A 12810-nucleotide genomic window follows, 5' to 3' on the forward strand; every position below is an offset into this window, starting at 1 on the left:
CCAGAAGACATGAATCACTGCCACTACTTTCGTTAAAGCTGCGTGGGGGAAAGCACCAGGAAGGTCAACTCGAATATGGACGGGCCCCCATTACACATTGTTCGTACATTGGCAGGGCGGTGCTGTTCCAGAGACACTGTCGGCGAGGAGGAGGAGGAGGAGGAGTGTCGTTGGGAGGAACCCGAGAGGTCTGCCTGCCTGATTAGGCGGCATGTTTCTCGGGAAGGGAAAGGTGGTGGAGAGGAGGAGAGGAAAGGGTGAAGTGGAAGACCGAGCGGAATCCGCTCGGGGGGAGGATAGCTGCGTCCATGGGCCGACTTCAGGGGAACTGTGCCGGCATACGCCTATTACACATCTGAGGGAAACCCAGGAAAAACCCCAGACGGCACAGCCGGCCCGCGGATTCGAACCGCGGACCTCCCAGTCTCCAAGCGCACGCGTTACCGCTGCGCCACCGGAGCTGGTGACACTGTCGGCCCTTCCGTTAAACCCGGCGTTTGGGGAAAATACCAGGGAAAAATAGTAATAAGATTAGCCGCACCGGTGGATAAGCCGCAGGCAGCCCCGTGCGAAAAAAAAAAATCGCGTATAAGCCGCGGCTATTAGGCGTGTAGTTCGCGCCATTTAACATGGTTGCCGGCTGAAGGTGGCAGCGCACGCGCGTACGGGTACTCGGAAACGGTTCATCGGAAAGGTGGTCCCAATCAAGAAAAGGTGTGCAAAAAAAAAAAAAAAAAATCCCGAAGCACTGGACAGCTGTCCATTTAATAGTATGATGATTTTAGGCGCTTGGCTCAGTCCTCGGTGCACTGGATGACCTAGAAGGACTCTGGAACGCACTGGACACTTGAAGATACCCAGCGAGACCATTTCGAGGTGTGCTTAGCACGTTATACTGGACCTCGTTCGCTAAACAAGCAATGCCACGATTGCATAGCCCTATCATCCATGTTGCGAAATAGGCATCGGTTCGGCGTCAGCGCGTGGATGGGGTTTGATCAAAACTATTCTGGTTTGGTCAGACTTATTGAACGTCGAAAAAATGATGAAAGATGAAAGTCACTGAAAAGGTTAGCCAGCTGTAGGACTCGAACCCACATCTTCTGGATTGCCGGCTCAGAGCTCCACGAATTGATCTAAGCTAACACGCCTTCTCAGGGACTTCCAGGGTGCGTCATCTGAAGGGACAAACCAGCCCCTCTCTCTCACTCATCCTCCTTTCACTCTTACATTTTTGCTCACTCATACACACATTCATACGACGGGGTCGACGCAGGCGGCAACTGTTGAACATGAAAGAACTGAAGTTCTGAGGCTGGAACAACTGGCTTTGTCCCTTCTATGTTGTTCCAGCCTCAGAACATCAGTTCTTTCATGTCCTTTATTGAACGTCCTTCGTAGGTTGCTCAACTCGCAATTCTCGATCCCAACACATGTGAAGGCCAACTGCAATGATCGCCGGACGTCAGACATACCTCGCCTTTGTAGTCAAATCCTCTGGGCGCTCCAACAGCTATTGACACGGCCTCGTTGTCGAAAAAGTGACCGCTCGTCACGGAGTAGCCTGCGAGCGTTTCAGTTGGATTATTTTCTGAGGCAGTACACATTACAGTTATGCAGTGTATACAGCATAGCATCCCTAGAATAGATATTTCGAGCGGGGACGGTTCTTCTTCCAGGCAAGCCCGGTCCTCATCATTGGCGTCGTATATAAAGGGTTAGGGATGACGTATTAAAGGGTTGTTATGCGGTCAACAGCATGTGTGAATGGGGGAATATGTTTAACGCTGATAGAAAAAAAAAGAAAAGAAAATGAGAAAAGTAGGCTTCTACAACTAAGGCACTGTTGACCAGCAGAGAATGCATAATTGCAAAAAAATATTATTAATTATTATTATATATATTATTAATTATAGAAGCAATTATTTTTTATTTTTGAAAACTATGACGTCATGTCGACGGAGCGCCCGGTTCTCATCTCGCAACGTTGTTGCCCTTCGCCTTTTCCCGGGGGCTCATTTTTTGCACTCCGTGAGCGGATCAGCACGTGGCATATCATCCGACCACGCTGACCTTCAGGAAAACACAAAGGGGGGAGAAGACATCTCTCTCATTTTCCCCTCTCTCGAACAGTGCCACGTGACTTCTACACTACGTGACTCTCCCCGGAAACGGGCGTCGTTGCTAGGACAAGAGTGCGCTCTCCAGAACGTGACATCATTGCAGTTTGTGGGCTTATGATTACGTCACCCGCTCCCCGTGTCATCGAAACTTGTGGAGGCCCAGCAGATCTTCAAAAATTGACAGAAATGCACAGCTTTCGTAAACAGGATTGAAATTTCGCACATATAGAATCCTTGAGCCACCTTCTTTTCACGGGCTCAATAAAATAAACTCTGTTTTCCGAGTCCTGGAGCGGCACTTTAACAGCACCGTGCGGAGCGTTCTCGAGCGTTCATTGCGAGCTCAGAATTTTTGGCTGCGCGTTCATTATATAAAGTCGCCAGTGCGCCTCCAGGAGCCCCCCGACCAACAGAAACCGTGCCATGTCGTACCAGTGTAGGACTCCACTTTTGCATTTAAGGCGTACGAGAGATCGAAGTTGTTCAACGAAGACGAATAGGTCCCGATGGAACCTGCAATTAGAAGGAACTGTGTCACCAGGAAGTCGATGGAGGCAAAACAGATTCGTGCTCAGGCGCATGCTATCACATTGTCAAAAAGAGAACATCACCACATAACACACTCCCAAGCAGCACAATGTACTGAAAGTCGAGTGCAATAGGGGTGGACGGGTAGGCGGAATGCCTTGAACAGACTTCTGAAACTAAGGAACATTGATAAGACACATACCGTCCACCCCTATTGCACTCGACTTTCAGTACATTGTGCTGCTTGGGCTCCTATACTCAGAGGGGGGGTGGGGGGGAGGTCGAAGCACCTTGCCGTTGTCGGCCGCACTCGAGCGGACATCGTCACGATTATAGCCAAAAAGAAAAAAGAAAAAAAAAAAGAAGAAGAAGAGAGCTGTTGATTTCGAAGTGAGGCATAGGTAGGATACTGATAAGACGGAGGTGCACTGAGGTGCACGGAGCTTCACGCACCTCTTGGCACGGTCTTAGCGGAACGTCATCACGAATGACAAAGTCCGATATCTCTCCCTGATTTGATGAAATCATGGGGCGTACGTTATTTCTGTGGCAATTATGAACTGCATAATGCCACAAAAATGGCGTACGCCTCCGTAAGCGCAATTTCAAATTATCGCCTCATTCTGTCACGAGATTCGCGATTGCGATCGCGTTACCGTTCGTTGCATCAGAATGGAGACCGTTATTATTCTTTTTATGTTGGAGTTGTTCCACTTATCCCCAATATTCCATGCAGGGGTGCAGTTGTCATTTCTCTCCCGCCCCTGCGCTAAGCTCTTGTGATTTGGCTGAGTTGTCTACAGACGTTTCGTTGCCTGAACGACCGCGTGCGAATTAGTTGGGATGAACGAGACGTGATTACTCTTCAGAGAATAAAGAAACCACACGAAGTTACAACACTGTACCTGTCCAGTCGCGAAACCCTGGAGCGCCAAGAACAAGGCCTGAATTCTGAAAAAGAACACGGGTACAGCTACAGTACAGCACTGTCTGAGAACCTTTCCGTAACGTATAAGCTCGTGCAGAAGCCACGATTTGGAGTTTCGTTCTAAACACGGAGCACGTGGAGCAAGGGGGGGGGGATATGTTTAATGCAAAGTAAGAAAAAAGAGAAGGGAAAGGTTAGCCACGATGTGGGCTTGCTATTCCCTAATGCTTTCAAGCAAACAGAAGAAAACAGCTGGGATACAGAAAATTATCAAAAAATACAGAAGAAACAGCTCCTTCACTAATCGTTGCGCATAGGACGCATCAGAGAATGCCCAGGAGTTTAGATTCCCGAAGGAATCGTGTCAGCGCAGACGTGACTTCAGCGTGCTGGGTAGGGCCAAGTAGCACCGCGAGGGAAAGCTCTCGGTAGCCTGGATGAGCAAGGCGGCGCCGGAGACTCGATCGGTGGTCTTCGTACCGCTGGCAGGCAATGAGAATGTGTGGCACATCGGCTTCTACGTTGCACGTTGGGCAAAGAGGTGATGGGTGCTGATTCATCTTAAATAGGAGGAGAGGAGTTCGGGCCACATTCAGCCGCAGCCGATGAAGCAGCGATTCCTAGATGCGCGGGATGCGGCCAGGCACAGCATATGCCATTAAAGGGTCAATGGATTTAAGGAAGGCATTGGTTCGTATAGCTTCTTGCTGAAAGAGCTGTGTGCGGTTGGCAGTGAAGCGGCGGATTTTCAGCAAGATGTCTCGAATAACTCTGCGTTATAGCCCTTCTTGCTCTAGCTCGTCTGGCGTGTACCGTGCGCTCCATTAACTTTCCAAGGCAGGTACTCATGCTCACTGGTCTAAAGGAGGAGAGCTGCGATGGCGATTTACCTCGGTTCAACAGCGGAATAACACGTGCGCGCTTTCAACTGTCAGGTACTGGTGGCACGGACATCGTTGCGTTTTCCCGCAAGAAACGTCAGGCTTTCGTCGGCACAGATCAGCAGTAGATTCGGTTCTGGATCTGATCACGTCTGTGGAAGAGGCAAAGCTGCACACAAAAGACTGTGCTGGCAGCCTTCCTCAATGTTAAGCGGTCGTACGAAACTGTAAGCCACGCTTCTGTCCTCCATGGTCTTGTTGATGCCGCCCTACCTTCCAGAGTACTCTCATGGCTGACTGATTTTCTCCATGGACGCGAACTGTTCGTCCGCACATGCCAAGATGATACAGACCTTGTCACGTTCACCCATGGTGTGCCCCAGGGGAGCGTTCTGAGCCCCATCTTATTTAACATTGTTATGGTTAGTTCTCAGGGTTGCGTCGGCAGGAAGTGGCTATTTCCATCTATGCTGATGACATTTGTCTCTGAACCAACGGCAAAGGTCCAGCATTCTGCCCTCCAGCGACTCCTCCAACTCGCTCTCGATGCTATCCAGCAGTACATGTCGCTGGTGGGCTTGGACACCTCGACGGAAAAGACAGTAATACTGCCTTTTATGAGGCGGAACATTGCAGCCCTTCCAGGCATACCATTGGCATACCATTGAAGCACGTGTCTCACCATAGGTTCCTCGGTTTTACTGTTTATGCTGGGGGGAGGGATATATTTATTAGACGAAGGGAAAAGGACGGGGGAATATCAGCCAAACGCGACGTCGGCTTGCTATTCCGCAAAGAAATAAAAGAATAAGATAAATAAAGAGAAAAGAAAAAAAAGGAAATAAAGGACAAACCAAGAAACGGTGTAAGAAGGAAGAGATGCTTCGCTCTCCTGGCAGAAGCATATTGCAAGCTTGGCGATCAAGATCCATCGCTTGATCCGTCGCTTGACAAGCATGAAACGGAGCAGTGCCACGAGCTCTCTGTTTGCCGTTCACAGGGCTTTCGTGCGAGGGTCACTCGCGTAATAGTTTTCCGGTGCTTGATGACCTCCCGGCATCTTCAGATCACAGGTTGCAGTGCCTGGTGCGAAGCCTTCGTGTGTGCCTTGGCGTCCCCCGAGGAGATACTGCGGAAGCGAGGGAGACCCCGCTGGACGTTCTTCCCCACGCAGCACAATGTACTGAAAGTTGAGTGCAATGGGGCTAAACGGGATTTGTCCTATCAATGTCCTATCAATGTTTATGGGTCTGTTCAAGGCCTTCCACCTACCCGTCCACCCCCTTTGCACTCGACTTTCAGCACATAGCGCTGCCTGGGTCGCTACGGTGAGACTGCCGACTTTTCCTTCGCCGTTTATCGCATTATCCTCGGCACCCGCTCGCATAGAAGATTTTGAGACGTAAGCACTGCAAGGTTCGCCCTTGTGATTGCTCAGCTGAAGCATAGCGTTCCGCGTTTCGTAGTGAAGACTGTGGCTCCCAGGCCCCTCCATTGTCTCTGTCACGTTCAGTCATCCGGCTTTGCTCCTGGCCGGCGTGGAAGGAAAAGGGACACAGCCCCGTGTGTCGCCAAGCAGCTTACCCTGGGCATGATGAATGACAGGTACACGACGTCAACGTCGGTTTTCACTGACGGGTGATCTACACGGTATAGCTTGTCCTCGGCATTTGTCATTCCATCTCAGTCGGTCTCCTGTGGTTACCACCTTTAGCATAGAACATCGGACCCAAGACTCGCGCTGCAGTGTGTGGCCAACTTGGGGATACGCGGGTCCATCAGTCCTATTGCCTTTGACATCCTGCAAATTTATAAGAAGGCAGCTGTTGCAAGGCACACTGTCGCATTGCAGTGGAACCCCGGGCACGTCGGCATCAGCGATAATGAAGAAGCCGACAGAGTCGCCCTGAGCGCCCCATCAGCACGCAGCTTTTTCCCCGATAATGATGCCTCCGGGCTACCGAAGACACCTCCACCAATCACAGGACCCAAGATGCAGGCTCAGTGGCAACACGACATAACTCACTCCCTTCACTCGGATGTAGACCCCACGTTTTCTCTCGAAATTCCTTCGCGACTACCGCGCCCCTTTACTACATTCTTCTACCGCATGGGGCTCAACGTTGCATTTACACCTGCTTTTAAGAACCGTCTCGGCTCCACCTCGCCTTCCCTCTTCCCCACTTGTGGAATGCACGGCGACCTCTGCCACGTCATCCTGGCTCGTGGGCAATGTCACCACGAGCGTGCACTCATGGAAGTTCCTATGCAGCGCATTGACAAACAGTCGTCCAACCTCGCGAAGATCCTTCGACCGTGGTCGAACGCTGCCCACCAGATACAAAGCCTTCATCTTCTTCAGGAGTACTTGCGCTCAACCGGTCTGGTGACGGATCACTGAATGTGTTCCCCCATCATCATCCCCTCATCTGTTACCAATGGGCAATAAGGCAGTCTACCGCCTCCGCGTCGGTGAATCGCACACACCATCATCATGCAATGCATGTGTGTGCTCTAGCCTGTCTGTGCGTGTACGTCAAACAAGCTTGCCTTCGGCAACCGCAGAAAAACAAGGTCGACGCAAGGAAGAGTTTTACAGAAAGTGGGGTGTGAAAAATTTAAGCAGCCTTCGTTTTGAAATTCTGGTGCATAGTCACTCACCTTCGTAAACGTTGCGGAAAATCCACACTGTGCAGCGTAGTAGTAGTACACATGCCGTACAACCTGTAGGTCTGGATAGTGGATCGTAGAGCATGGAAGAAAAATACGAACACGCTTATTGTATAAAGGTGGAGCCGTCAGAACTTAAAGGAACAAGCAAGTAACACTTAGAATTGTCCGAAAGCCCGCTTGATATATCAAGCGACCTATCAGCAGTCACCATGCACACTATTTTTGGTTTGCGGAGCCTGTGCCCTGTCACCGCACTATTCAACTTACAAAAAAAAAAAAAGAACCTGGAATCAAACCTCAAAAAACCTCAAACTCGTAAGGAAAGACGTTAGAAGGAATGCTGGGAGAGAGGGTAATGGGGAAGAGGAAAGGACTTGTACGCAAGCGAAGCCTCCTCCCAGCGTCGAAGCCCTGGAACCGCGGTGAGCGGCAGCGGCCATTGAACGCCAGTCCGCTTCGGCACCCTTGTGTCTGATCCAGTCCAGGCCGCGTTTTTCCCGCTGGACTCCGTGTGCGAAGCGCGCATGTTTTGTCTACTATCATCGTGCGTGCTTAGATTGTGTTCTGTTTCGTAAGGAACGGGCACCTTACTGTCACCACGTTCTGCTGCGACATGAGAGAATGGCGCACAAAGCGCACAGTTGATGCCGTTCGTAACCCGTTAGGCTTGCCGCGTCTATCGTGGCGGCTCTCTTGTTAATATGCCGCTATGAGCAGTCGCCAGGTGTCATTTCACACTGGAAATGTATGTACTATGGAGAAAAATATTTGGAACCCGAGAAAGGCACGTTCTCAGAACGTGTCGTGTCGTCCCTCCTCTGTCCCTTTCTCGTGTTCCAAATTTTTTCACCATGTACCAGCTGGCCTGCACCCTTGCCCTTTTGCCATTAATGTACTATGGACGCGGCGCAGCGCTACTTGAGGTGAACTCTCTACTCACAGACTGACGTCAGCACCACTCATTCACTTACGGGTTCTGTGAAAGAGTTGAGGGGTTTCTTGAAGGTGTGTACTCTAAAAACAGAACTTCACCGCATAGCACGCTCTGCGCCAACCATTGCCACGAATGATAGGGTTATCGCTTCTGGTTCGAAGGGAGAAGCAGGCGTACCGCCGCAGGCATCACGAGGGCTTACCTCTTCTAACCAGGGGCACAAGTTTCTGCTGCCGTTTCAAGTCTTTGTCGAGAACGTAGCACACTCCATTGGCAAGGTACACTTGGTACCAGTTCTGGTTTTTCCAAAGAGGAGCACACACCTGTACGGACGAACAGATAGATCGAAAAGGTGAACCAGAATGAGTCATCCCGTAGAGAGAGAACTTTACCGTATAACAAGCTGAAAAGCAGGAGGCGTACGCCTCTTCGTGACACTTCTCACAAAACGGAGTGCGCCTTTCACTTCCCACAAATCAGGTGTGATAGCAGTGTCACTTTCGCAATGATTAGCCTCCAGCAGGGTGTGCGGTGTAGTTGTTCTACGAGAGCAGATTCGACAGACACGGCGCTCTCCTACACGGTTGAAACACGCGGTACAGTTCCCTGTGAAGTCGGCCCAAGACGCATTATTCCTGCATTAGTCGTCGCGTTGCCCGCCTGAGCGTGGCCGACTACGCGGCGAACAGTTCCATCTCCGCCTACACCACCACCATCTTTTTAACAATGTTTCGTTTTAACAATGTATACTTGAAAAGAGACCACTCTAAAATCGAAACTTCATCGCATCGCACGCGGTTAGCCAACCATCGCCACGAATGATTGGGTTGTCGCTTCTGATTCAATGGAAGATACGTGGGAAGGGGGGGGGGCGTATTCCTTTTTGTGCCAATATGGAACATTATGCCAACATTTATTTGAATGATCTCGAGCAAAACGCAAGGAAAAGTCATACTCGTGTGTATTTGAATAGACTGTTATCTCTTTGATCGCTCCATGTTTTAGTAGCAGTGCCTCAGTTCTTTCACCACCAAATATCTCCATGTGAGTGCACAGGTCTCTCAACGGCAACATACCACAGTACTGCCTCCTGGTACCGATTCCAGAGTCATGCCCAGCGTCATGTTGTCCTTCAGGTCATAGTACGACAGCTCACGGTCGCGGATGTTAACAGTTTTCTTGTTGCCTAAGACAAAGAGAGGTGTTGACGAGGTAGACGATGTGAGAGGCGGATGCGACCAGAACACGAGCAAAGCACGGACGAACAGACTCACCTGTGGGATCAACTATCACTTCGCTGCATTGTCGGCCCTGCTGCAGCAGTGGACATCTGTACAGCACCCCGGGCTGGTAGATGGTTTTCCACAGGTTCAGGGACGAGTTTGCTCGAATTGCGCCAACAAGAGCGGAACTGTAAGGTCAAGAGTTCTGATCGAGCTGTACGTGCTTATTGCACGTAGGACGTAAGGGCACAAGTTCACGCAAACGGCTCTGAGATAGTGCTGATATGTATACGTTAAATTATAGATGGCCGAATGAACAGTTAATACGAATGCAACATTTCAAGGGAGACAAAGATTCGAAAAAAAATTAGGTGTGCATCATACTGAACACGAACCACCCTTTCGACACCGAATGCAACATTCTCATTCATTTTGCGCGAGTAATTAATTCGTAAATGATGACGATAGCAAACTGGAACCGAAATGCCAAGAGCAAAAACAGAGCTCCATACTACGGTGATTCCTCCAGAGGCGGATACCGTGGCATCACCCAGCATTGTCGTCTGCTTCTAGGCTTCCATTCTTCCTCCCTTGCCGGATGCCGGATGATGTCAGAGTGCGTTGCTTTCAGCGCCCTCTGGATTCACAGAGGCGAAGCGCTCGCTTCATAATAAATTCGTTTCAGTAAATTCTGCGCAGTTTTACACAGAGATTTTTCGTACACATGTTCCTGACATTCCAAAGACTACGGACATACCACAACTTTTGTGGTGATTTCTTTGCGGAGTCCCACTTTAAGGTTCAAGGCAGACCAAGACGTTACTTTGAACGTGTATTCACACGAACGAAATTATTTATAATGCCACGACTGAAGATGCGAAGAACGACATAGCTTCCTGCTGTCACGTGATCGCGACCGCTCAACGCCGTGTCTTCCCGCACACTGCTAACCGCGGGGAATATCCCGCGACACAACCAAATGGTATCTCGCAGCAGACGACAGCAAAAGACGCTGATGGTGTCGTCTGCTAAGTGTCGTCTGCTAAGTGCGCAATGCGCCACTCTCCATATTCCGGCACCGTGTGAATGCTCAACATAACACGTGACGGGATCTTCCGTGAGGATAGCGCTCCGGTGAGGATCAGGAGGCACACAGAAGACGGCACGAACAACCAATGGCGAAGTACCGGCGAAGTACGGACGGAGAGGAGACAGCAGGAAGGAGTCAGAGACAAAGGAAGGTAGGTAGGCGTCCCGGGCCGACTCCAGGGGGCACTGTGCCGAGGCTTCTCTGGAGCCAGAGTGAGCGCGTGTTCATGCCTTCGTCAACGAGGCCTTGTTTCGTTGGCGATGTACGCGATGTCGCCGTGGTGTAATTGGTAGTATACATGACTGTCAATCAGAGTGGTCTGGGTTCGAGTCCCGCCACGAGTACTTGCTGACTTTTCGTTGGTTGTCGTCTTTCGTGGCCTTAATTTTGTATGCGAGATTCGTTGACCATTCTACTTTTACTTTATTTTAGAATGAAATGTTACGATGACATTTTGAACTGCATTTCCATTTAAAATTAATTGTGGGACAGCTTGCACTGCGGCAACTTGTACGTCTGCTCGATGCAACTGTGCATTGATGGTCGTTGTTTGCCATGATGTGGTATTTGAGCGCTCTTTAATATTTTTTTTTCTGCAGTTGCTTGGAAATCGAAAGAATAGATAATAATTTTTGGGTTCACATAAAAATGAGAAGCTAAATGTTTCATAATGCGCTCGACAAAGACGTGCCTGTGTGCGTTCAACGAATGTGTATAGAATGAATGGCAGTAACATCAGAAATTAGGACGAACAAAAATTCTCACATAAAAATTTCATTAATGCTCGAATTATAAGCCTATTCGTTCGTCGTTTCGTCGTGCGCCATTCATCCATTTCTACAACGAAAAACCCCCGTGGCGAAAGTGAGTACCACGGGAAACATCTGCGCAGTTATTGTTTGGACAAGACTGCTCTTTCTCAGGCTTTCCCTCATTCCTCGTACACCACACCACAGTACAGTTGACGCTAGGAACTTCTCCCAAACGTGCGTATATTCAACAACAAGGAACTATATACTCACAAGCCTCCAGCTCCTTCTCCATGCAAGGCCACAGAGTAGCCGAAGTGGCCCCCTGCGCTACCGTTGATGATATCGGGAAAGTTAACGTCCACATTAATCCCACGTGCGGGAGGAGAAAAGCACGAGAGCAGCCACAAGACAGCCCATCGCCATGCAGTACGCATTGTGCCACACCCACGCGCGTTATGGGAGCGAGTGCATACCAGATACTGGCGGCGGCTTAATACGCGGAAGGTCGCTTCCTCTAGTATGAGTTGTATCTTCAGAAGATTGACTTCCTGCAGGCAGGCGTCGGTTCCTGTCTGTGTCAATATACCATCCGCATTGTCCTGACGTACCATGTAGTTTCCAGTGATGGCCAGTAGTTAACTACATGTAGTTAAACTACTAGTTAAACTACCTGATTGTAGTTAAAAAGTAGTTATCAACTACTTGCAGAAATGTAGTGGCAACTACTAGTTAAACTACTATTTTAAGTAGTTAACTACAGTAGTTAGGTTACTGAAGGCGCCAACTACTTCCGATTTTGCCGCAAGCTTTACGGCACGATTGTGCTTCCGACTTTTACCTCGAGCTACTTGTTTGATGAGAACGGAGGTGCAGAGCAATTGTGTCGTGCATGTGTACTAAATCTTCGCTTTTAATGCTTGTCTAGTGAAGCCTCATTTGCTGTGAAATAATTCTGCAACTTCGTGTATCGCCTAGGCACAGAAAGAATCCCGCCGCAAGCTTTGTATTTGACGATCGTAGCAATGGCTTGAGCCAAAGTTTATTATTGCTTGTGATTCATGTTTAGCTGTCCAAGAACGCTACAAGGGATTGGTGTTGGTGGACAACGTTAAGTAGTTATAGATGTAGTTAAACGACATTGCAGTACTTTAAAAAGGTAGTTTTAACTACTCCCCTGAAAAGTAGTTGAACTACTAGTTAAACTACTCAGTCACAAAGTAGTTAGTAGTTATAGTTAAACTACTGTAGAAGTAGTTAGTGGCCATCACTGGTAGTTTCCTAACTCAGTACAGCGTGCACACGTTTTCGCTGAGGGTAATCGTGGTCGTGTGCCCCCTGCCGCCGTTGGGGTTTCTGCGTTCCTGTGCGTACGTCCTTGATGCTGCCAGATCTGGAACAACAAGGCGCGTTTTTTCATTGCGTGAAACTGTGCGTAAAAGTATTCTGCGCGAAATGAGACGGCGATGTTACGCAGGTTAGACCCGCCTGGACGGAGAACGATACGTAAAGGTTCGGGCATACGCACCATCGCGTGCCCTGGAGACTTCTTTCCCATAAACCAGGTTTCAGCAACGTGAGTCGGTAATCCTCTTGATTGCGCACGATTCGGACAATCGTATAAACGATCGTCAAAAATCAGGTTATGAACGGAGGGTTATGCGAAGAGAGACAACATTCG

At 49.4% G+C, this 12810-nt stretch overlaps 1 protein-coding gene across 1 annotated transcript in view; it reads right to left on the minus strand.

Moving 5' to 3' along the window:
* LOC135366607 (integrin alpha-8-like) overlaps nucleotides 1–11628 on the minus strand; it is a 35935-nt gene extending 24307 nt beyond the window's left edge. Inside the window, exons 1-8 of the mRNA XM_064599387.1 lie at nucleotides 11403–11628; nucleotides 9342–9478; nucleotides 9144–9253; nucleotides 8270–8390; nucleotides 7122–7192; nucleotides 3557–3602; nucleotides 2556–2636; nucleotides 1476–1564 (exon numbers count right to left, since the gene is read on the minus strand). Coding sequence (XP_064455457.1) covers nucleotides 1476–1564; nucleotides 2556–2636; nucleotides 3557–3602; nucleotides 7122–7192; nucleotides 8270–8390; nucleotides 9144–9253; nucleotides 9342–9478; nucleotides 11403–11566 — 819 coding nt within the window. The 5' untranslated portion in view covers nucleotides 11567–11628. The remainder of the gene's footprint in view (nucleotides 1–1475; nucleotides 1565–2555; nucleotides 2637–3556; nucleotides 3603–7121; nucleotides 7193–8269; nucleotides 8391–9143; nucleotides 9254–9341; nucleotides 9479–11402) is intronic.
* Nucleotides 11629–12810: the final 1182 nt, after the last annotated feature.

The sequence above is a fragment of the Ornithodoros turicata genome, chromosome 8 (genome assembly GCF_037126465.1).
Source record: "Ornithodoros turicata isolate Travis chromosome 8, ASM3712646v1, whole genome shotgun sequence".
In the NCBI taxonomy this organism is placed as follows: Eukaryota; Metazoa; Arthropoda; class Arachnida; order Ixodida; family Argasidae; genus Ornithodoros; species Ornithodoros turicata.